General features: G+C 53.1%; 8 protein-coding genes across 8 annotated transcripts; 6 read left to right on the forward strand and 2 right to left on the reverse strand.

Annotated features, from left to right (window-relative positions):
- Positions 1 to 94: 94 nt before the first annotated feature.
- On the forward strand, positions 95 to 1,820 carry CTAM01_02028 (RNA recognition domain-containing protein; the record flags this gene model as incomplete). Its single annotated transcript, XM_060518068.1, has 5 exons — positions 95 to 463; positions 560 to 655; positions 706 to 1,353; positions 1,413 to 1,557; positions 1,621 to 1,820. 5 exons carry the CDS (start codon positions 95 to 97, stop codon positions 1,818 to 1,820), a joined length of 1,458 nt encoding a protein of 485 aa, XP_060387602.1.
- Positions 1,821 to 4,270: 2,450 nt separating this feature from the next.
- Positions 4,271 to 4,812, reverse strand: CTAM01_02029 (uncharacterized protein; the record flags this gene model as incomplete). Its single annotated transcript, XM_060518069.1, has 2 exons — positions 4,271 to 4,405; positions 4,687 to 4,812. The coding sequence occupies 2 exons, from the start codon at positions 4,810 to 4,812 to the stop codon at positions 4,271 to 4,273; spliced, it is 261 nt and encodes an 86-aa protein (XP_060387603.1).
- Positions 4,813 to 5,325: 513 nt separating this feature from the next.
- On the forward strand, positions 5,326 to 5,523 carry CTAM01_02030 (uncharacterized protein; the record flags this gene model as incomplete). Its single annotated transcript, XM_060518070.1, has 1 exon — positions 5,326 to 5,523. The coding sequence occupies one exon, from the start codon at positions 5,326 to 5,328 to the stop codon at positions 5,521 to 5,523; it is 198 nt and encodes a 65-aa protein (XP_060387604.1).
- A 1,279-nt stretch (positions 5,524 to 6,802) lies between these two features.
- CTAM01_02031 (uncharacterized protein) lies at positions 6,803 to 9,721 on the forward strand (the record flags this gene model as incomplete). Its single annotated transcript, XM_060518071.1, has 5 exons — positions 6,803 to 7,567; positions 7,627 to 7,826; positions 7,899 to 8,058; positions 8,115 to 8,853; positions 8,910 to 9,721. The coding sequence occupies 5 exons, from the start codon at positions 6,803 to 6,805 to the stop codon at positions 9,719 to 9,721; spliced, it is 2,676 nt and encodes an 891-aa protein (XP_060387605.1).
- A 1,135-nt stretch (positions 9,722 to 10,856) lies between these two features.
- CTAM01_02032 (uncharacterized protein) lies at positions 10,857 to 13,056 on the forward strand (the record flags this gene model as incomplete). The annotated part of the gene is made up of 2 exons (XM_060518072.1): positions 10,857 to 11,241; positions 11,306 to 13,056. 2 exons carry the CDS (start codon positions 10,857 to 10,859, stop codon positions 13,054 to 13,056), a joined length of 2,136 nt encoding a protein of 711 aa, XP_060387606.1.
- Positions 13,057 to 13,718: 662 nt separating this feature from the next.
- CTAM01_02033 (uncharacterized protein) lies at positions 13,719 to 14,990 on the forward strand (the record flags this gene model as incomplete). Its single annotated transcript, XM_060518073.1, has 4 exons — positions 13,719 to 13,761; positions 13,850 to 13,980; positions 14,072 to 14,641; positions 14,757 to 14,990. The coding sequence occupies 4 exons, from the start codon at positions 13,719 to 13,721 to the stop codon at positions 14,988 to 14,990; spliced, it is 978 nt and encodes a 325-aa protein (XP_060387607.1).
- A 575-nt stretch (positions 14,991 to 15,565) lies between these two features.
- On the reverse strand, positions 15,566 to 17,473 carry CTAM01_02034 (pentatricopeptide repeat domain-containing protein; the record flags this gene model as incomplete). The annotated part of the gene is made up of 1 exon (XM_060518074.1): positions 15,566 to 17,473. The coding sequence occupies one exon, from the start codon at positions 17,471 to 17,473 to the stop codon at positions 15,566 to 15,568; it is 1,908 nt and encodes a 635-aa protein (XP_060387608.1).
- Positions 17,474 to 18,042: 569 nt separating this feature from the next.
- Positions 18,043 to 22,636, forward strand: CTAM01_02035 (DNA polymerase; the record flags this gene model as incomplete). The annotated part of the gene is made up of 4 exons (XM_060518075.1): positions 18,043 to 18,334; positions 18,391 to 18,494; positions 18,548 to 20,833; positions 20,894 to 22,636. 4 exons carry the CDS (start codon positions 18,043 to 18,045, stop codon positions 22,634 to 22,636), a joined length of 4,425 nt encoding a protein of 1,474 aa, XP_060387609.1.
- Positions 22,637 to 24,139: the final 1,503 nt, after the last annotated feature.

A 24,139-nucleotide genomic window follows, 5' to 3' on the forward strand; every position in this document is an offset into this window, starting at 1 on the left:
GCTGTCTCTCATATCGTCATTAGCAGTCGACGAATTCTCAAGTTTCGAAATCCACTCGTCACACAATCGACTCCTAGTACCAATAACCGACGCAATGGCGGACAACGGACCTGCTTCGAACGCTGCGCAGCTGCCCCCTCCTCCCCAGCCGAATGCTGGAGCTCCAGGCTACGAGAACGGCCAGAATGGCCAGTCAAACCCGGCGCACATGCCCCCGCCTCCCCTCCATATTCCGCAGAACAACAACCCGATTCCGACCGCCATTACCTCGCCCATGTCTGGTGTCGATAAGGTTATGTCGCCCGGTAGCGCTGGGGGATTCGGCCGCCGTGCTGCTCCCGAACCTAACAAGCGGGCGCTGTACGTCGGAGGCTTGGATCAACGTGTTACCGAGGATGTCTTGCGTCAGATCTTCGAGACTACTGGTCACGTTCAGAATGTCAAGATCATCCCCGACAAGAATGTGCGTATACTGTTGCCATATAAAACTTTCCATGAGGATGCTATTGGTATCTACATGTCCATGTGATCCACGATATAGCTGACCGTGTATCGACAGGCTAAGGGCTACAACTATGGATTCGTTGAGTACGATGATCCCGGTGCGGCCGAGCGCGCTATGCAGACCTTGAATGGAAGACGTGTGCACCAATCCGTACGAGAACCTTCCTCTGATGTTGCGAATCGAAGTTGACAATTTGTTAGGAAATCCGCGTCAATTGGGCTTACCAGTCCAACACCTCAAGCAAGGAGGACACCTCCAACCACTTCCACATCTTCGTTGGCGACCTTAGCAACGAAGTCAACGACGAGGTTCTGACCCAGGCGTTCTCTGCCTTTGGCTCCGTATCCGAAGCTCGTGTCATGTGGGACATGAAGACTGGCCGATCTCGTGGATACGGTTTCGTCGCTTTCAGGGACCGCCCGGACGCCGAGAAGGCACTCAGCTCCATGGATGGGGAGTGGCTTGGCTCACGCGCCATCCGCTGCAACTGGGCAAACCAAAAGGGTCAGCCGTCTATTGCGCAGCAGCAGGCGATGCAGGCTATGGGCCTGACGCCCACGACACCTTTTGGCCACCACCAGTTCCCAGCTCATGGTGTCGCCAGCTACGAGGTTGTTCTTGCCCAGACGCCGTCGTGGCAAACGACGTGCTATGTTGGCAACTTGACTCCTTACACCACGCCAAACGACGTTGTCCCCCTGTTCCAAAACTTTGGCTTTGTGGTTGAGTCTCGATTCCAGGCGGACCGAGGATTTGCATTCATTAAGATGGATAGCCACGAGAGCGCGGCTATGGCAATCTGCCAGATGAACGGCTATAATGTTAATGGACGCCCCTTGAAGTGCAGTGTGAGTTTACCCCAAAGCCAATTGCTGGAGAATACGCACTGACTTTTTCCTGTGCGAAGTGGGGCAAGGACAAGACCCCGAACCCTCAGGGCGGCGCCGCCGCCGGCTTCGACCCCTCGCAGCAGGCGTACAGCCCGCAAAGCGCCGCTTCCGGACCCGGAGGTTACCCCGGTACCCCGACTGCCTACTTTCCTCAATACGGCGGTGAGTGTTCAGCTACAGGCTAGAGATGCAGAAGAAACCCCAGGCTTACATGTTATTCATCAGGTCAATACCAAGGTCAGCATGGCAACTACGGTGGCCCAGCCGCTCAGTCCCCGGCCGGTTATGGAGCGCAGCCCATGGGATACGGCGGACCGCAGAGTGCCGGAGGCTATGGTCGCGGGCAACAGCCACCCAACCAGCAGTGGCCCCAGGGACCCCAGGGACAGAACTTCAACAACGGGTTCGCTGGGTACCAGGGCTAACTGCAGTTCACGACGTAGCCCAAGCTCGTGAGCTGGAGTGCGCAGCGTTGCTTTTTGCTCGAACAGAGCGCGTCGAATACGGTCGCACCCACAACGTTGCAAGGTCCTAGGGGTTGCTTTTGTGGAGTCTTTCTCTTCCAATGTTGTTTTCTCGATGGCAAAATGGCATGACCAACGCATCTCCCATGTTTTCCAAACATCATTTCTTGCCAAAGCGTCTCTCTCTCTATCTCAATCTCTCCTGCCATCTGCGATGAGGGCATATGTTGGTTTCTCTTGTGTGAGCACTGGGGATGCGAAGGGGACATCATGTGCATTTTCCGGGACGTTTCTCAGTCTTCATATCTTCTACGGCCTAGTGATTCCCACAAGTCACGAACTTTTCCTTGCGCAGTCATTTCTCTCTCTCTCTCTCTCTCTCTCTCTCTCTCAATCTGTCGGAGGGTTAGAGGGCAGACTTTTGATATGCTGTTTCGTTGCCCAAAAAAAAAGTTTGCTGCTTTGTTCTATCATGGATACCTCTTCAGCATGACGAATCTGTTGGATGATGAGTTTATGACTTTTTATTTATCTATTTTTCTCTACACTATGTTGGGCACAAGTTTTCTCCTAGCGCGTGGTGGTCTCCCGGATACTCGAGTCACCATTAGATACCTACGACCAGACACCAGCTTTTGACGAACCTATGGGAGAGGAGAAGGGGTGCGTGTGTGTGGCTTGGATGACCAAGGAGCGAGCAGGTGAAGACGACATGTGGTTGGCTGATGGAGGGGGTTTTCATGCATGCGCGTGGGTGCAGGTAGTTCTTCTTGGGAGGACGGCTATTCCGCACCCACATGAAGGCTATCCCGCACCTGCACGTGACTGCACCGCCGCAGTAGCCACAATTGACCCGGAATCTATATTATTCCGGCAGTTTCTTAGGAAGGCGTAGCCTCCTCTGCTGCACCTTCCACTGCTATACCTTCCACTTTACCCTCTTCTACAGCGCGCTTTTCAGAATCAAAACCACGACTTAAAAAGCTAGTCTTTGCTCAGGAGAAATACTTCTCTAAAGCCCATATTTTGGTACTCAAAAAGGTACTTATCCTACTGAAAAAGTGACTGAAAAAGGAGGTGTTGGACAAAAAAGACGCGTCAAAACAGAATCAACAGGAAGGCACGCGCCCGGGCCCAACATGTGACTGCTTTTTAGCGGTGCAGTCACGTGAAGTCACGTATAACCCACTATTTGCTTGAGTAGGCCTAGTATGGGTGCGGGATAGCCGTCCTGCTTCTTGGAGGTGTTTTAGCGCAGTAGCGTCAAGTGGTGGAGCTGTGGATCAATCCACCACTGGCGGCTAGGTAGTTCCGTTGATGCCTCTTTTGGGACAAGAATGTGATGTTCTTGCTCTTCAAATTACCGCATGAACGATTACCATTTTGCCCCGAGCGTTTGGTGTTATGATCATGAAAGTTGTTGTTTCTGGGCATGAGTTGAGTAGAGCGGAAGCTCAAGGTGCACCTTCCAAGCTTACAGCATGGAAGGTGCTTGAAAATTGAGGGCAGAAAAGGTAACCATGGATTCGGCGTGGGATACGGATAAGGTAGGCTGAAATCGCCTTTTGTGGAGTTCCGCTGCTGCTGCCAGCGTCTGCCTTCGGTTCTTTTGGTGGCCCTCTGCCCGCACACTGCGTAACATGTCCGAGAAGGAAGTTGGCTGTTGGCACCTGCAAGAGCAAATTGGTGAAGAAATTGAAGACTGACGATGCGTACAGAGTACGTACCTTGACATTGCACTTCCAATGACTCCAAACATGTCACGAGCAAAGGGGAACCAAAAACAACAGGAAGCCCATCAAGACTGAAAAATATGTTTATGTTTTGTTTGTCGCATGGCAGGCGGTGATATACTGTCGGTTGGTAATATGGACCTACCTGCATTGCTTTTTGGAACACACTACAGCGATCCATCCTCCATCCACCGTCCGAAGGGGGGTCCCTTTTGTTTGATGAACAGGCGGGACGGATTGAAATGGTTTCTGGCTTTATTACTAGCATTGCTCAGCTCAGTCCGGACCCAGAGCTGGCCTGGACGTCTCAGTTTTCCCACTCGCAACTCGCAAGCCCTCGCGAAAAAGGCTGTTGTCTATGGCTGAGAACGGATACTCGGAACGCCTGGCACGCTGGGCTGGGTTTAGCCAAGCCCACCACTTTATGCTCGGCGCACTTTTTTTTCGCCTTTCACGAGTCACCATACATCATAGTTGATTATTGGCTATGATTAAGATGGTTGTTATCATTCTTGGGAAAACTCTGCGGATACTTGGCAGCTTGGACAGGAATCTCAATTGAATGGTCCTTCTTTGGTGCCTACTGTGCAACTTCCACTTGCACTCACTGAGGTGCTCAAGGCTCACAGCATCAGCCTGGAGGGTCTGTTGGGGAATCCGTGGAATCCATGATTTCCGTCACGTTTTATGGCCCCATCGTATCGTCTTTGCTATCGTCGTCAGGCCGCAGACTTGCAGCCACTGGGTGAGCTTGGGGGCATTGTTACGGATCCATTCCATGGTGCTTTGCTGAGTGACTCCAGCCTCCAGCCTCTTTCTCTCCACATGTTCTGGTCAGCTCGACACAAGACCGTTTTCGTCTCTCGTCACCGGCCATGACCGTTGGTCTGTGAGTGTCAGCATACCCAAGTACTCATTGCATCGCTTGCTTGGGCCCCATTTCGCGAGTGAGATAAAATTGGGCAACACAAAACACAGGTATGGGAGGTGGTGGTGACGCAGGTAGGTGGTGGTGAGGCATGTGTTGAACATATGTCAAACAGCATCTTTGTCTTTCTGCCCTGCTCTCCACCGCCGTACTTCGTACTACGTACTTCGCCGCAGTGTGCACCGGCCAACCTTGGTGCTTGGCCTGTCAGGTCTGGAAACCCGAACCCAATGCCAACCTGACGTACTTTTGCCTGGGTGCCCTGCCGGGTCTTCAGCCTCTGATTGGTCATTTTGTGGTTGCTATTGATCCTCGCCCCCAATGTCTCCTTCAACCATTTTCACTGTTTGATACCTTTCTTTCGGCCACCATTTGAGAAGAAGACGAGGAAAAATGGTTTCAACAGAACAATATTATACCAGCGTGCAGGAGGCTTGATCCTATTCTTACATCGCCTTGCTTCACTCGGCCACCAACGTCGCTCCCGTCATTGTCATACGGACATGCCTCTTCAAGCCGGCCTCTACTGATCTTGCCTTGGTAACTACTACCTCGAGGTGATACTTCAGGCTTAGGTGGAGGCCATGTGAGACGGGGGACAGGTCTGTTCCCGTCCGTTGGCATTGGTGTACAACAGCCAGCGCCTCTCCGTGTCTCGAAGCGTTTCTTTGCCCCTCGATCTTGGCTTTACCCTCAGTCCAGGTAAGGTACCTTGATCCATGGTATGTGTACGTGCGTGGTTGTGTGTATGTTTTGTGTGTGCTGGGAAAAGGTAATTGCTTTTCGGATTACTAGTAAGCTAGGTATGTTGTCCTGCCTTGCACAGCCCTACCTCTGGTTTCTATGTACTTGTTATTATTACTGCCTAGTGTTTATTCTTGTCGATGGTGCTCTACGGGCAGATACCGCAGGGCACTCACTTCAGGGCCATTTGATTCAAAGGCAAGGTTCTGTCTATCCGTACAGCCTAAGGTACCTTAGACCCATGGGTCCCCATTGCTGAGGTGAGGTACTTTGCCTGCTTTAGGTACCTTGCGTGCCTATCTGAGAAGTAGTTTCTCGAGGAACCTTGTCCCCCTCTCCCCAAAGGCTCCAAAAGCCCACCTCATCAAGCCCCCCGGCTTTGCGTCAAGTTGCGCCTTCTGCCACTTGCTGCGTTAAGTACGGAGGAGGCACTAGGTAACGTAGGCTCATTCAGTGGAGGTCTGCTCTGTTTCCCTGCCCGACCATCTCAGGCCTGCGTCGCAAGCGACCATCGTGGCCCGCGGAACACTCGCATCCTCTCCCACTTATACCTCCCAGCTCCACCAGGCCATCCCAAATCCCCTCCCCTCCTCCACCCCCCGTCAGTCGCGCGCATCCTCTCCCGTCCAGACACTCCTTCCCCTCCGCCCCCCTCCTTCCTGCTTCACAGGTTGCGTATCCGTACATACAATCGCCCTCTTTTCCCGCCCGATTACCTTAGCTTGCACGTTCCGTGGAAAACAACACACACCAAATACTTGTTGTTAACGTCCAAAGGCCCCGTCTTTGAATTAGTCCATTGCAGCCTTCTTGCGCCCGTCTTTTAATTGTCATGATGAATTCTTAGGGATAACCACCCAAAACTTCCCCTCCGAACTCTATTCACACCAAGAGAGTTTGGGCCGTGTCAGCCCAATTCTGCCGAATCCCTCTCCTTGGCACCCTCACAGAGCTCGACTGCATCCCTCCAGTCAATTCCCTCTGCGCGCCTTGGTCCTTGGTCTGCAATCTGCACTCTGCACTCTGCGCTCTGCATTTGCCAGACAGACTCTGAGCCAGTCCACACACACTACTTCCACTTCCACTACCTACCTATTCGTACTGGACGGCGGCCATACCTTACCTGACCACCTCTCACGCAAGGTACCTTACCCTTCCCATCCTCGTCCTCACCCAACCGCGACATTACCGGCGCCGCATCAGACACGAGCAACGCAGCCCACACACCCGGTCGACCCTTCGACACTCACTGCCAATCTTACCTCACTCACCTCCCTTGGCTTTGCTCTGCCTGCGAGTCTGCGCTCGCTCCTGCAATTTGCCTTTCAACCTTAGTACGCCCAGTCCAGCCTGGCCCCATTCGCCCGCTTAACGCGTCCAGTCGAAACCACCGACGACATCAGCTAAAGCGCTCGGCCAGCCCTTTCCCCCTTCCAACTTTCAACCTCCACCATCCAACCGTCCGTTTGGCAGCTCATCCCGATCCCGACCGACTGCATCATTTCCTCTTTCGAGTCAACATCGCTTCTCCGCCCGCCATGGACTCCCAGTGGCAGCAGGGCTACGCCGATTCGGCCGGCTCTGCGAGGAGATACAATGGCAGCGGCGCTCAGATGCCTCGTGGAGAGTACAATGGTCAACCCGGTCCGCAAGGCCAGCCTGCCGGCTACAGGCACGACCAGTATCAAAGCCCTGGCGGCATATCCTCTCACGCTGCCAGCGCCGCCGCTTCGCCCATGTCCACCCCCCAGATGCGCGACAACAACGGCGACATCCCCATGCACGACGTTCAGGACTCGTACGCCGGCATGAAATACCCCATGAGACCCCATCACCAGTCTCACCTCTCGGGCAGCCGCTCATCCACTCTCTACTCTCCTCAGGAACCCTCGGCTGCTGCCCAACGGTACTCGCCAATGGAGGCACTATCCCCCACCTCGCCTTACGCGCCAAAGTCGGCGCAAAGTCAGTTCTCGTCGCCTCCGGGCCATCGACAGTCTCCGACAAGGCAGCCCGATTACATGCCCCATAGTCCTCATTATGGTGGCCGTCAACAAGCCCCGCAGCTTCCTCCGATCGCGCCCTATGGCTCCTCCCACGACGGCTATCCGTCCGCTGTCGTTGCCAACATTGACGGTGCCTTTGCAAACGACCCCAAGTCACCACGTCGCCCTATCCCGCAGGCCATGGTTCGAGGACCTGCGCCCGAGTTTAAACAAATCAGAGCCCCGACGGATCTTCGACCCAAGGTCAATTCTCAGCCTCCATTCCGCCGTGCGAACCCCGAAGGAGGATTCATTAGCGTAAGCCCACTTTCCTGGCTGGTCATTCTAGATAATCGCAGCCTACTTACATTTTCCAGCCTCTCCAAGCGCTCACGGTGCATCTGCCTGCTACGTACAGGATATGCAACCCGAACTTCAAATACGAGTCATCGCGAAACCCCCGCCGAGTACTCACCAAGCCGAGCAAGGGTGTCAAGAATGATGGATATGACAACGAAGACAGCGACTACATCCTCTACGTGAACGATATTCTGGGCTCAGAGGAAGCCGGCCACAAGTATGTTCAGGCTCTGATGCCGCTCTGTCTTGGCCCCCTTCAGCCGAATATTCGAGCTGACTTGCGATGTAGGAACCGATACCTTATTCTTGACGTTCTGGGCCAGGGTACCTTTGGCCAAGTTGTCAAATGTCAAAACCTCAAGACCCAGGAAGTTGTTGCCGTCAAGGTCATCAAAAATCGCACGGCCTACTTCAACCAGAGTATGATGGAGGTCTCTGTTCTGGACTTGGTACGGCATTTCTCTTGCTCGATATAGACAACAAATTGCTGACCATAGCCCCTTAGCTCAACACCAAGCTCGATAAGAACGACGACCACCACCTTTTGCGACTCAAAGACACCTTCATCCACCGGCAACATTTGTGCCTGGTCTTCGAGCTACTCAGTGTCAACCTGTACGAGTTGATTAAGCAAAACCAGTTCCGAGGTCTAAGCACGACTCTCGTCCGCGTTTTCGCTCAGCAACTTCTCAATGGCTTGGCCCTCTTGAACAAGGCACGGCTGATTCATTGCGATCTGAAGCCGGAGAACATCCTTCTCAAGAACCTTGAAAGCCCCATCATCAAGATTATCGATTTTGGTTCGGCATGCGACGAACGGCAGACAGTCTACACGTACATCCAGTCCAGATTTTACAGGTCTCCCGAAGTCCTGCTGGGCTTGCCCTATTCGTCGGCCATCGACATGTGGTCGCTCGGTTGTATTGTAGTGGAACTATTCCTCGGCCTGCCCTTGTTCCCTGGATCGTCCGAGTACAACCAAGTCTCGCGCATTGTTGACATGCTCGGCAACCCTCAAAATTGGATGATCGAGATGGGCAAGCAAGCCGGCGAGTTCTTTGAGAAGAGGCAAGACGAGTTTGGACGACGAACGTACCAGTTGAAGAGCATGGAGCAGTACGCTCGGGAGCACTCGACCAAGGAGCAGCCCAGCAAGAAGTACTTCCAGGCAAACACTTTGCCAGAGATCATCAAGTCGTACCCTATGCCACGCAAAAACATGAAGCAGAGCGAGATCGACAGAGGTAAGATTCCACGTTCTTACATCACCCTTGCGGACAAATACTAACGCAGCTTGTAGAAATGAATAACAGAATCGCCTTTATCGATTTCGTCCGGGGTCTTCTCAACATCAACCCGCTGGAACGTTGGTCCCCCCAACAGGCCAAGCTCCACCCATTCATCACCCAGCAGAAGTTCACTGGTCCTTTCGTGCCGCCCATGAATTTGAAGTCGAGCTCTCTGAATCGGTCTCCGGCACCAGGCACCCAGCAACAGCAGCAAGCCGAAGCACTGAGCAAGCAGAGGGCACAAGCCGCTCAGGCTCAGGCGAACTCTGCTGCACAGGGAGCTTACGCCCAGATGGCTGCTCAATATCAACAACCCGCACACCCCCAGCAAGCGCCCATGTACAATAATCAACAAATGTACTCTCCTAGCAACAGTCATGCAGCTCAGCCGCCGCCCTACGGAGCCCAGCAGCAAGGTGCATATGGACAAATGGTCATGCCTCAACAACCAGCGCAGATGCCTCCTGGGCCGTATGGTAATGCTTCCCAGCAGCCTGGCCTGTATCCTCAGCAGGGCATGCGGCCCGCACGCCAACGTGCCTCAACCATGGAGCAGCAGCAAAGTGGTATTCCGGCCGCCATTCAGCGCGTGGCTAGTCACCTTGACCCAAGCCAGCCGATTCGTTTGCAGCCTAGCCCTGCCTACTACCCCCCTGGTGCTGATAGCGGTATGGCGGGCATGGACAACGCGGCTAATCGGGCTGGTAGACGTGGAAGCCGTGCACAGCAAGGAGGAGGAAGAGGAAACCGAGACTTCATTCGCAACCTTGAGGAGCGAACGCTCGAGGAAGGCTTCATGGGAAGCCAGAATCCCTGGCACTGATGGCCGGACGACCTTTGATCAGAGTGATTTAAAATGCGCATTGATATTCCTTCGCAGCCTTGGGTCATCAGTCTACCCCTCACAGGAGACTATGGGAGGTGAAGTTAGGACAGCCCAGAGGTCAATGCTACGGCATTCGCTTGCGCCAGGTCGAATACAGCAGTGCGGTCCCTGAACGCATGGTGGCAATTGGACGAAGAAGATACCCGATGGCTCCAACAAGGGAGACCTGTTGCAGGGGACCATCTGAAGAAGACGAGGTTCAAAGCCGGGCTAGATCAGGACGACGACGACATATACACAAACATGGGAGCTTTGATGGGACGATGCATGAGAGGAAATTGGCGGACAGTACTGGGTTAGCGGGGATGGCGGCCTTGACGGTGGAGGAAAGGAAAGGAAGGGCTCGACGGCCAGCAACGACATACGAGATCACGTCCTCTTCACACACCGTTCCTAACTACTTACCTACCTACCTTTGTTCCTAAGGTTAAAAGGGTTCCGGATACAGCAGGTTGGCTTTGCAAGTTGTTTGACTAATCTGGAAGTGATAATGGTGTCAAAGGGGCAAGAAGTTGCTGACCTGATCATGTGTGCCTACTCGATCAATGTTCAAGATACCAGGTTCAAATTCCACACTTGTATGGTTCTTAGCTCCCAGCCTAGGGAAGGGGCTGGTGATGTGGTCTCTTCAGTAAAATGTTGCCAGAGCTCATGTGCATCCTGGGAAGTACGGGCACATCGACCCCCTCGTCTATGTACGCACTCCTTGTTGGGTGCTTCCATTGAATGGGACCTTCTATCTTTACTATTCCTACATGTTCTGCTTTGATGGGGAAGTTGCTGACTAGGTGTCACTCTCGCCTTCCATGAGGTTGCGGAAAGGACTGAGATCAGTTCCTCCTCGTTGTTCGACATCTTTGCATTCACATTCTACTCCTCAACCACCTCCATCATTGCCCACTCAGCTTCGGCACCCATCACTAAGACAACAACCTTTGATTCTTTGGATTTCTCTGTTGCTTTTACAATCTAGCATCTACCCACAACGGGGCCACTCATCAGTCCCCGAGCTGCTGTTTGCTGTTACCTCAAGCATCCCCAAATTTCTTGGTCGACGTCCCCCACGATAGTCATGGCGCATCCTCTCTTGGTAACGAAGCAGAGGGATGCTGGTGGCCCCAAATCCTTCACGAGACCTCAAGCCAAAGGCCGCTCGGAAGTCACGCTGAGGAAAGACTTGTCGTCAATGCAAGGAAGTTCCGATTCGGAGCTCAGTCTAAAACGCGACGGCAGCACAAGAAACAGGCATATCGCCTCCTTGAGCAACTTATGGCACAAAACTGTCTCCCGTATGCCGACCTTAAGCAAAAATGATGCCTCGAAAGGACAGATTGCCAGGGCAGCTCATGCCTCCTCAACAAGTCAGTCTGATTCGCAGACTGACGAAGGTGAACAGCATCAGATCGACAAGCCTGCAACTAGCAAGGACGATACCACGTCATCCCAGAGGAGAAAAGGTTCGATTGAAAACCACGCACTCTTGATTTTCTGCTCTTGAATGCTGATTTTTGTTGTTTTTAGGTTTGTTCAAACGCCGAAGCCTCGGAAACATATTTGGTACCAGCAGCCGAAAAACGCCCAAGAGATACATCAAGTCCGAGGAGGCTCTCGCGACCTCTGTGGGGTCTGACGTGGAGACGCCAGTCCATGACAGGTTTCCATCTGCCTCGCTCGTCGCTCCAGAGCTGCCAAAGGTGCGGGCATCAGGAAACTTTGAGAAGGAGTGCGTGATCATCACTGGAGAGCCACCCACAGTGCAACCGCCGATTTGCCTAGGAAAACAAACGCCCCAATTACTGGAAATACAGACGGGAGATGGCCAGCCCCCTTTCCTTGATCTAGGTGATGCCGTTGAGGATCAAGTTCCGGATGTGTCGCTATCAGCATTGGCTTTGGCCAAGCGACCTAGGTCCTTGGATCTCAAGAAACTCCTGGTAGACGCTTCGGCAGCAGCAGATCTGGACTTCATCACATCGGCCTTGGACAAGGGAAAGGGCAAGGAAAAGCAGACATCGAAGCCACCCTCCACTGATCAGCATGTGCACCTGGGGTCTGGAACACCGCGACTAGTCGAGGTAAAAAGCCCTCTCGAGGTAGCCAACAAAGCCTTGGAGGCGGAGTCTAGTAACATGGTTGCGAGCATCAAGACGACTGATGCAGCCTCCGCTGTCATCCAAGCTGAGATGTCCAACAAAATTCTACCTGCAGTGAATACCGAGGTGACTGATCCACCCTCTACTATCTTCCCGGTCGAGATGTCCAACAGGATTGTACCCGTGGTCAATACTGCGTTGAGCAGATTTCCTGGAGATTCCGACTCTCGAGATGCTGTTGCCAGCACAGAGGCGACTGGCCCGAGAATCAAAGAGGTAACCGTTCGAGACGCCGGGTACACTCCAAATGAGAAACCGGAGTTTGAAACATCAACGAGGGAGCACATATTGAGGTCGTACGCTCAAATTTCCGGCAAGTATGGACCTTTCTATTCTACCGCAAGGATGCGGACATCAATTGACCTTACCTGGCAAGATGGTATAGGCATCACCTCCCATGGACTCAATGCTAATACTTTATGCAGGGAAGACTGGGAGAGCGATATTACTGTAGCTGGACTGGAGAATGATAATGTCCCAGACACAACCCTGATGCGCAAACGATCGGACGATGGACAACTCCAAGAATACCTATCTTTGCCACGCAACGTGAGCGAAGGTGAATCTGAGACCAAGCCTAAATACGGCAAATGGCTGTCGCGGAGCGCTATTCCAGTGACGGATAACTCGACAATGACTCGCGAAATACATAGAGAAACGATGGACACAGGCCGGCTCGCTGTGATCCCGGATATGACCCTAGAACTCGAGTCTACGAAGAGAAACGAATACAGCATAATCTACCCGCCGAACTACGTTTCCAAACCTCGGGTTACCTCGATGAATGCTTTGATTATGGAGCCTCTCCTCAATCCAGCAACCGAACGCCATCTTGTCATATCCGATAGCAAAGGCAGGGCTATCACTAGCAACGGCTCCAGCAATTTGAGCGTTGATTCAGGTGGCTCAGAGATCCGAAGGAGAAAGACAAAAAGCATGACGTTCATCAAAAACATTGATATTTCTTCTGTCGACAATTCTTACAATCAAATGCGGAAGTTGGCCTTCCCTGGAGACTCAATTGGTGGCCCTGAAAGCCGGTTCGAGACATCAGTCTATTACGACGGAGGCAGCTGGGACGTTTGTGAGGACTGCAGTGATGTAGATGATGTTTTCTGACTTTTTGGTTGTCCGGTTATTCTTTAATCAGCTCGACTTTTCGTTTATGGACATGCGAAAGGCACTGAGGGGTCTGATAGGTAGTCTTCAAGCCCCAATCATGGTGGCTCTTTGTAAAGTAACGTTTAAACCAAAACAAATGCCCTGGCTCAATGTTGGCGTCGGACCTCCAAAAAGTAAAAGCCACACCCGTGAGTGCCGCGGATGCAGTGGCTTGGGTTGAGAGCTCCGACTTCAGACGGCCCCAGTGGAGAAAGAGGTACGTACCGAACCATCCAATCGATTGGAGACCCCTGGAACACGCTCCCATGGGCCATGGCCCTCTATCCGTACCTTTACCTAGTGTAAACCAACGCGCCCAGGTCAACCTCAAGTTGTTACTCGTCAGGGTCTTTGCAAGGTACTTCATCCATTCTCCGACTCGTCTTCGCCCGCCTTTCTCGAATCAAAGTGGTTTTTTATTCATTTATTTTACAGCCACGAACCTTTCGGCGACCCTCGCTTTCTATCTAAGGGAGTTACTTTCTCACTCCTTTCTCAACCTGTCACCCTTTCCGCCTTCGATCTCGCAGACACCCCTACATTTTCGACCGTTGCGACTAGCACACTTAACCTCATTCCATCCCTCCGATCGAAACTGTTTGCCCAGGAGATCAATCAACATGGCGAAGGTAGCAACCGACTTTGAGAAGATCATTCAACAAGGTATAATCTCTTTTGTTTACTACATGATTGGACACCGCCTATTCAGAACGGATCGCTGACCGGGGCGATGTTTCGCTTCACTCTGCAGGACGAGAGAGGAAGAAGAACGAGGCGCTGGCACAGAAGATCTTCTCCAAGGATAGACGGCAGAGCGCGCCTTCAAAGCTCAAGCCCGGCGCGGGGCCGTCGCTGGCGAGCCGAGTCGGCATCACAAAGAAGGTACGCATTTAACTCATCTCGTCATTCGTTCCTAGCTTTTAGTAAATCGACGAGCGAGCGTTCGCTAACGTTCTTTTCATCCTGCAATCAGCCGCGCACCGCATCCCTTGGTCCTAAGGCCCTTCCCGCTGGCAACATCGATGGCGACTGGACACATGACCTCCACGGAACGGTGAATGGCGGCGGTAGAGGACGAAACAATAACGGCAACAGCGCCGGCGCCGGCGGCCTCGCGTCGCGCATCTCTGCGCCGGGAGGAGGAGGAGGAAGGGCCGCGTCCACCACGGCGTCGATGGGCAACGGCAACAACAGCCACAGCAGACGACGCGCCGAGCAGAAGGCGGCGAGAGTAGCTGCCGCGATGGAGCGCTCGGGCGCCATGGCCGACGTGCAGATGACCTCCGTGGCGAACGTGGTGCCCACGGGACCGGCGATCAAGCAAGGCCTCTCTATCAGAGGGCTGGCGGGGCCGTTCGCGGTGATGGCGCAGAACTTTGCGCCGGGGACGACGGCGGCGGACATCGAGAGCGCGATGACGCCCGTCGGCGGGGAGATGCTGGACTGTCGGATCATCAAGACGACGCCTCTGCTCCTGGCGGAGATGGTCTTTGCGACGAAGGAGGGCGGTGATGCGGTCATTTCCACGTTCAACAACCAGACGGTAAGGAACCCCTGCCTCACTCACCCCCCTCACTCTTTCTCTCTCTCGTCTGCTATGCACGAGGCGACGGCAGACACAGTTTGAGATTTGTTTACTGATTTGAGGGCGACTGCAGGCCGATGGACGTATCATCAAGGTCTACCCCAAGCCCGGCGGCTACAAGGAGCCCACCACCCGCCCCGCCAACGCCCGCTCGACATCAAGCAACTTTGTCGACGGCATGAATGGATTCCCCGAGGCTACGCAGGAGGACAATGGCGGCCTGTACAGCGACGACCTCGTTCGCAAGGCCGGCAACAACAACAACAACCGTAGAGGACGTAACTTCAACCGTGGCGGCAGACGATGAAGGGAGGGGCGAGATGACACGATGAGAAACAATTCCGGTCGGTGCTAGACGGCAAATTATGGCGGGAGGCACAACACTAAGAAAAGACGTCGTATCCACACTACGAATGCCGGGGGTTTCTACTTGGGCGTTAAATTTTTCGAAAGCGGGCTTGGGAAAGGGTCGAAAATACCTAGGCGACTTCATGTGTATGCTGATTCTGCTCGTAAAAGGGGGGCGAGAATTTACAAATCGGGGGTGGATTTCTGCGCAAAGATGGGGAAAGGTTCCTTTTTTCGAGAGGGCGCAGATCTCTCCATTATCCAGGGAGGCGCGTGTACTATTAGATCAAAAGAGACTTTGCCATATTTTTTCTTCTTCAGTGGAGTTTCATTGCCTTCTTCGATTTTGCAATTCAGGGCGTCTTCAAGGAACGGCGGCGTCGGATCATGGTTCAAAGCTTAGAAATGTACATTGAGATTGGGGTATTTGTTCTATGTGTGTAACGAGGCTTGAGTCGTTCTATATCTTCGGTATGTTCACATGGCTCAGATATTGTTTTTACATTGTATTGTACAGTTCATAACAATGATGTTTTACAAGTCCAACATCTCTTGTTCGTCCTTCTTTGCGGGCGTAGCATCCTGTATACGTTGGTTCGGGTCGGTAAACTCGACCGCGAACCGGTTCAGCTTGCTCCGCTTCTCCTTGAGGCTGATGAACGCTTCCTCATCGGCAGCGAGCGCCTTCTCGTTGACGACCTTGTCGACAGCGCTAATCATCTTGCGAGCAAGGTCAGCAAGATCTTCGACAGCCTCGGCGCGTTTCCGGGCCACGTCCTTGCCCTGGGACTTGATCAAGGCTTCCTTGGCTGCGGAAAAGGGCTGCCAGAGATTTTCCACGGCGGCGGCGAGTTGCTGGGCGTAGCCGCGCTTCGCGCCCCTGGTGTCGCCCGCCTTGTCCATCTGGCGGAAGTTGAAGTGGCAGATGATGGCAGCCTTCATGTAGATGAGGAGGGCGCGCACGTCCACGGGGTTTTTCTGCGCGGCGCCGTGGGCGAGCATCGTGTTCAGGATGGACGTGGCGTCGGAGAACGCGTTTTGGCTCATGTTGTTGTTGATGCAGGCGGAGAGGGCGCGGCGATAGACGATGGGAGGGACAGGTTTGTCGGATGGCATCTGCTGTACAGCCTTCGCGGCGTCTTTACTTGAGCCGCTGCGCTCGTAGAGACGAATCATTTGGTGATAATTGTCTGTGTCGGGGTTGACGCCGTAGTAATGGACAAAGAGGTCCCAGTACTTCACGCCCAGCTTGGTCTGCTTTTGCTCGCGAACGATAGCGAGAACGAGGGATAGGGTGTTGGCCCGCGGTACGGCATATTTGATCTTTGGTGAGAGGACTGTGGCTTTGCGCTTTGCGCTACCAGTCGCGCTGATACCTTTCATCTCGTCGTTGATGCGGTGTGCATAGTCTCCCGTGGGCGTACGGTTGTAGTTCCGGACGCTCATGGTCTCTTCGAGCATGGTGAGAATCTTGCCTCTGTCCTTATTACCTCCGAGGAGCAGAACACGACCCATGGCGCACACCAGATCCTCGTCGATCTCCATCTTCCCGTTACGCCAGTTGCGCATGACCTCCTCCCATATATGCTTGCATCGTGTGATCGTCTGCTCCACCGTATCGATGTGCTGTTGGAGAGACTGCCCTTTGCGATTATCCTGATTTTCAGCCTCTGCGCGTAGCGTGTTGATGATGGCCGTGTACGTGTAAGCAGTGTTCTTGCGACCTGACTTGGCATCGGCCGAGTCGGCCAGTGTGAACATGTTTTCGACGTCGCCTGCGCGGCCGCAGCACTGGATCACAGCGTTGACATGTATCGAGTTAGGCTTGATCTTTGCGTCCTCCTTGAGCATCGTTTTATACAAAGCCAGAGCCTTGGCACTGGCGGCCTTCGGTTCGCGGGACTTTGCACAGCCGGTGAAGATGATGGTAAATGTCTGTTCGTTGGGTGATTGGCCGCGCTTCTTCATATCGTTGAAGAGGCTGATGGCAAAGTTGACTCGCTTCAACTCCATGATCTGGTACTTAATAAGGTGGTTCCAGGCCACGACGAGGTCGGTATCCTTGGCGCTGGCGCGCTGGACAAGGAGAAGGGCCTCATCGAAGCGACCCTTCTGGAGTGTGGCCTCGACGTGCTTGGCGATGTTGAAGGGGTTTTCCAGGTGCTCGAGATGTTTCGACACAGCCCAGTCTAGCTTCTGTTTCCTTCTCTTTTCTGCAAATTCCTCGCTGCTGCCGTGGGTGTCCTTTTCTATTTCCTTTCCTTCTTTCAAGAACGCTCTGCCTGCGGCAGTCGTGGGTATTGCCTTTCTATGGGCAAGTCGGCGTTGGCTGCCCGGCGGGCCATATTGAAGGGTGGGTAAAGTAGACGATAGTTCGGAGAAGGAGGCCTTTCCCGACAAGGGCTGAAGCGCCCGTGTGAGACAGGCTTTGCAGGATAGCATTCTTGAGGGTCTTTTGCGGCGGAAGGCTATGTGGTGCTGGAGTTTTCCACGAGGACCTCCTCTAATCATGAAAGCGCCTCCGGGAAATTTTGCGACCAACTAAGGTACCTACCCAAGCTCTCTTATCTTATCGGAGAGCTTGCTCCCATGCCTGTGCCTGCGTCTTTGGGGCGTCCTGCATGGCTTAGCGTGTCGCGCAGAAAACTGACGTTGGTTGCGGGGCGGGCCTCTTTATGAGTGCCCCCACTTTGTAGCGTTTAGCGCAGACTCGACCAATTGGCCTGACGGCAATTAAGCAAAAAACGCGTCGCCAAACACGAACGCGACTTTCCTCGCGCGCCGCCCCTGGCTGAACGGCCAAATTATAGAGCACATGTATCCCGTGCTTTGTGTTATCCCACCCACAACAGGCCGACTCCGTTCCTCGATACAAACACAGCTTGACACGCCACATCTTTCAGTACCTACCGCCGGTGCCGAATAATTTCTTGCTCTATACGATGAATTGAGTGTCCATTCGAGAACTTTAACCTTTCTCTCTAATACTCGACATACCAGCCCTGCCCACCATGCCCAAGGTCGACAGACGCTCGAAGCTGGCCGAGCTTCGGGCTCTGCGAGCGTCTGGCAAGAGAGCCAACTACGAGGTCGAGGAGGTTGACGAGCTTTACGAAGAGGTTGACGAGAACCAATACAAGAAGATCATTAGAGACCGTCTGGACCAAGACGATTTCGTTGTTGACGACAATGGCGAGGGATATGCCGACGATGGTCGGGAGGAGTGGGATCGTCAGCCTCAATACTATTCGGAAAGCGATGAGGATATGCCAGTGAATGGTCGTGGTAGGCCAAGCAAAGCCTGTAAGGAAAATTTCAATCCGTATGCTTGCAAGATCTATCATACTGACACTCAGTAGCAAAAAAGCAGCGCGAAGAAGAAGCGGCCAAGCGAGATGCCAATGACAGAGACATCAGCGAATACTTCACAAAGGGTTCCACCAAGACACAAGCCAAGCCGAAGGTTCGTCAGATGCGCCCAAAGCCAGAGAAACGTTGTACTAATAAGAGCCATAGGTCGCCAAAACGAAAGAAGACGACGATTTCCTTGCCGATCTCCTTGGTGAGGTCGACGCCAACATCCCCGCTCCTGCGTCCCGGTCAGCCAAACGTAACAGATCCCCCGAGCGCCGCCGAGCCCGTGTGCTTTCTCCCGCCCCCGACACCAGGACGCGACTTACCAAGAGAACAAAGACTGTGGATGACAGACTATCATCTCCTACATTCGACAATTCAGCAGTCGATGATGGCTATTTGCCCCCTATGGGCGACGACAGAGATGATAGCCCCGCTCCGATCACTGTGGACGATGTTCCCATGTCCGAAGACCCCGCGCCATCATCGCCAGCCGCTAAAGTAGCCCAGCGTAAGGCAATGGTCAAGCCGGAGCCCCTGGATGAGGAAGACGATGATATGATGGAGGTTGCCCATGCTGGTGCGGTCACTGCTGCTAGTGTCAACATCACAGGGTCAAGACCACCGAAGAAACTTGTCAAGCCCGATCCCTACCCTACACCTTTAAGCTCTTCCCCGGTCAAGCCTGCCGCCCCATCAGTCGACTCGTCAGCATGGAACAACATCACCGACCAGCTCAATGTTGTTTCAAGCTCCCCTGCGGAGGCTAGAACCGTCGGCAAGATAGACTATAAGGATGCTATTGAGGAGGACGGCAGTCTCAACATGTTCTGGACTGACTACACCGAGGTCAACGGCAGTCTCTGTCTCTTTGGGAAGGTCTTGAACAAGAAAACCGGCTTGTACGTCAGTTGCTTCGTCAAGGTCGACAACATTCTCCGCAAGCTCTTTTTCCTTCCCCGCGAGACCAAGGTCGAGGGCGGGGAAGAGACAAGCGAGGAAGTCGAGATGATGGACGTCTACTCTGAGATTGACGCTCTCATGACCAAGATGAACGTTGGCATGTTCAAGATCAAGGCATGCACAAGAAAGTACGCATTCGAGCTTCCAGGCATTCCCAAAGAGGCTCAGTACTTGAAATGTCTCTATCCCTACACAAAGCCTGTCATTGACAGTACGACTACGGGAGACACATTCTCGCGTGTTTTCGGCACAAACACGGCGCTATTCGAGCAATTTGTGCTGTGGAAGAACATCATGGGCCCCTGCTGGCTGAAGATTACCGATGCCGACTTTGGTGCCCTCAAGAACGCTTCTCACTGCAAGCTCGAAGTGCTCGTCGAGCACCCCAACATGGTCTCGACGTTGAGCGACTCTGACAACCTCGATACACCTCCCCTGACCTTGATGAGTATCGCATTGCGAACTGCCTTCAACGCCAAGGCCAACAAGCAAGAGATTCTCGCAATCAGCGCTCGCATCTACGAGAAGGCTTCCTTGGCTGATCCAACTCCGGCCGAGAAGCTTCCCTGCCGGACATTTACCCTCATTCGTCCTCATGGGACAGCATTTCCCCTCGGATTTGAAAATATGGCAAAGGACAGGAAGAGAGGCCTCATCAAGACCTTCCGCCAAGAGTCAGAAATCCTCATGTTCTTCCTTGCTCAGCTAGATGTTGTGGATCCAGACGTGATTCTAGGACATCAGTTGGAGGGAGTCGACTACAGCGTTCTGCTCAACCGTCTCCATGAGAAGAAGACACACCAGTGGTCTCGACTCGGTCGACTCAAGCGAACGCAATGGCCAGCTTCCATGAACAAGGTTGGTGGCAATGTCTTCGCCGAGAGGCAAATCATGGCTGGTCGTTTGCTTTGCGACCTGGCCAACGATGCCGGAAAGTCTGCCATGTTCAAGTGCCAATCTTGGAGTTTGACAGAAATGTGCAGTCTATACTTGCCGGGTAACAACCGCAGACAGGACATCGACAATGAAGCTGCGCTCAAGACATGGGCAACCCAGTCCAAGGATGGTATGATGAACTACGTCTCACACATGGAGGCTGATACCCACTTCATCACCGCACTGGCTTTACAGGTCCAGCTTCTTCCCTTAACTAAGGTCCTCACCAACTTGGCCGGTAACTCATGGGCGAGAACCCTTACCGGAACTCGCGCCGAGCGCAACGAATACATTCTGTTGCATGAGTTCCACCGCAACAAGTACATTTGCCCTGATAAGCAAACTTTCAGGGGTAGAATGGCCCAGGAAGAAAATGAGGCCGAAGAGGGCGACGGCAAAAAGAAGGACAAATACAAGGGTGGTCTCGTTTTCGAACCCGAGAAAGGCCTCTACGACAAGTTTGTCCTAGTCATGGACTTCAACTCTCTGTACCCTTCCATCATCCAGGAGTACAACATTTGTTTCACGACTGTGGACAGATCTGCTATGGTATGCACATTTACTTCGTCTCCCTCTAACAACTAGACCAGACGCTAACTCACGCAACAGGAACAAGACGAAGAGGCTGTGCCAGAGGTTCCTAAGGACCAGGAGCAAGGCATCCTACCCAGACTCATTGCCACACTTGTTGGCCGAAGAAAGCAAGTCAAGTCCTTGATGAAAGACAAGAGTGCAACTCCAGAGCAGCTTGCCACCTGGGATATCAAGCAGCTTGCGCTGAAACTTACGGCCAACTCTATGTACGGATGTTTGGGCTACACCAAGTCCCGTTTCTACGCGCGCCCTCTTGCCGTCTTAACTACGTACAAGGGCCGTGAGATTCTGCGCAGCACCAAGGAGCTCGCCGAGAGCAATCAGCTCCAGGTCATTTATGGAGACACGGATTCCGTCATGATCAACGCCAACGTCGAGAATGTGTCCGATGCCTTCAAGGTCGGTCAAGAGTTCAAGAAGGCCGTCAACGAGCGTTACAGACTCTTGGAAATCGATATCGACAATGTTTTCCGCCGAATCTTGCTCCAGGCCAAAAAGAAATATGCTGCCATCAATTTGGTTGAAAAGAATGGCAAGTTCATTGAGAAGATGGAAGTCAAAGGTCTCGACATGAAGCGTCGTGAGTACTGTGGCCTGTCCAAGGAAATCTCGAGCAAGATCCTCGACGAGATTCTGTCCGGCAACGAAACCGAGAGGTCGATCTCGCGCATCCACGAATACCTCAGAGAGATCTCTGGTAAGATGCGTGAGCAAGCTATTCCGGTGCAAAAGTACATCATCTTCACACAGCTCGGCAAGGCCCCCACAGAATATCCCAACGCGGACTCTATGCCACAGGTCCAAGTTGCGTTGAGGGAAATTGCCAGAGGAAAGAACGTTCGCCGTGGCGATGTTATCTCCTATGTCATCACTGGCGATCCTCAGAGCTCCGACCCTGCCCCGAAGAGGGCCTATTCTCCCCCAGATGTCATGAAGGCTGACTCTGGCCTCTCACCGGATGTCGAGTGGTACCTTGGCAAGCAAATCTTCCCCCCAGTCGAGCGTCTCTGCGCGAACATTGTTGGGACCTCGAGCTCTCAACTTGCAGAGTGCCTTGGCTTGGACATCCGCAGGTATAAGTCAGTCCAGGACCAACAACATGGTGGAGGAGGCAATGATGTTGAGATTCACCCCATGGAGTCGCAAATTCCCGACGAAGTGCGTTTCGCCGAATGTGCCCGCCTCTCCCTCCGCTGCCGGGCATGCAAGAAGACTTCCGTATTCGAGGGTCTGCTTGCACAGCCTGACCGCGTCTCGGCATCAGGGGTACTTTGCGACTCTTGCGGCGCCACCATCTCAACGCTCTCGATTGTAGCCCAGCTCGAACATGCACTCCGAACTCAAACGGCACGCTACTACGAGGGCTGGCTGGTCTGCGATGATTCCGCCTGCGGCATGCGCACTCGCCAAATGAACGTCTACGGCACGCGCTGTCTAGGTCCCAAGGGCCTTGCGCGGGATTGCCTTGGTCGCATGCGCTATGAGTACACCGAGAAGGCAATTTACAACCAGCTCGTATACTACGCCAGTCTCTGGGACGTTGACAAGGCCAAGACCAAGGCTTCAGCAGAGAATGGGAATGACATTCCACGCGAACACAAGGATAAGGTTCTCGCGATGGCGGAGCACAACCGCGTTCGATTTGGCACTGTCAAGGGCGTAGTGGACAAGTATCTCGACAAGTGCGGTAGGCAATGGGTTGCCATGGATACTCTGTTTGCTAAGCTGGGCTTCAACAAGCTTCTTGCTGCAGCATGAGGCGACGTGCCACCACACGGGGTTTGTACACAAAGGACAGCTGATAATGATTGGGATGGGAAGTTTTGGGCATGACGGAAGCTCCTGAGGAGTTGGTTCGGAGGCAGGCTTCTACGTTCTGGCTTAGTATTTGAACTTGCTTTTAGAGGAGGATATGATGATGACTGTGGGCGTTGGAGAGCTCGGAGTTTCTGGTTGGACTTGGGGAAATCGAGGCGGGCAAACCTAGCCTCTGGACATGTTTTGTTGTTGACGTAGGAAACATGGTTAATATCATTTCAAAGCGCTTATTCACACAACCTTATCCTTCCTGCCACCGCATGTGTAATTCGCGGTCTTCGTACCCTGGAGACTTGAAGTTCAATGTCGAAGACTGCTGCTTTCTCGCGTTCCCGTTCATCAATATGTCGATGTGGTAGACGTTCGAGGGACTGAGTCGATCGTTTGCCCTTACAGGTTGTCTTAGCTTGCATTCATGAGGAACTGTCATCATATGCACATGATCACGGATTATAACACAAGAAAGGCTGTGAACAATGTAGTCTCTTCTTTTTTAGGGCTAGGTCCACTGGCAAGCTCGCTGCCGAATTAAATGTACAAAGTCAGAGAAAGCATTAGGTCCCTCCACGCCCGGTCGATTATCCCCTCACCAGTCCTGTTTCCGCCGGCGAAGATGCCTAGACCAGAGGAGCAAGCCACTGTTGGCGACCAGTGACCTGAACCCCCGAGTCCTGGCCCTTTCACCGAGCACCTCTCTGCCTTCATAGTGGACAGAGATGGGTGCTGGACCAGTCCACTCCCTCCCATGACCGGGAACCACGCCCAAAATAAGTGTTTGTGACGTCGAGAGACCTGCCAGTGATGACCAAGCCAATGCCAAAAGGATGGAAAAAAAGACGAAAATCCTCTTCTGAACAGATTCCTAAATCCCCTTTTTGCATTCGAAACAGGATCACGACCTTGCCGACGCTCCTGCGTATGCTTTTTGATGTCCCGCCTTAAAGAGCAAATTCGCGCACTCTCATAACGTGCGCATGAGCTCCCCGTTGCTGGATGAACTCTCCCGGGGTCGTCTCTTCCTTCGTACGTCTGGCCTGTCTGCATTCAACCATTTCCTAGCCACTGGTCCCCATGCAGCCAGGCACGTAGAAGAAGACCCATAAAGCGTCGTGAACTCGTATTAGAAAAGGAATAAAACACGGTGTGTGTCTTGTGTTTGAGCGCATCATGAAGTTGATGCGATCGGGTTGAAGAGGGCCGAATGTGGAAATGAAACATCCGGAGTCCGAAAATGGAGAACCTCTTTTCCTGGTGAGAGGTCATCTCAGTGTGAATCGTCTATGTCGGTATTCTTTCGAGGTATCATGGTCCGCAGCAAAGATCAGGGTAACTTTTGAAACACGAACTCTGAAAGTCCTCTGTGTAAATGCACCAAACAGCCCCCGCCCCCTGTCTATTTGCTTAAATGCAATGACTTATTGGAAAAGGAAATACTCGGCTACT

The sequence above is a fragment of the Colletotrichum tamarilloi genome (genome assembly GCF_030869305.1).
Source record: "Colletotrichum tamarilloi strain Tom-12 chromosome Unknown Scaffold_4.1, whole genome shotgun sequence".
NCBI lineage: Eukaryota > Fungi > Ascomycota > Sordariomycetes > Glomerellales > Glomerellaceae > Colletotrichum > Colletotrichum tamarilloi.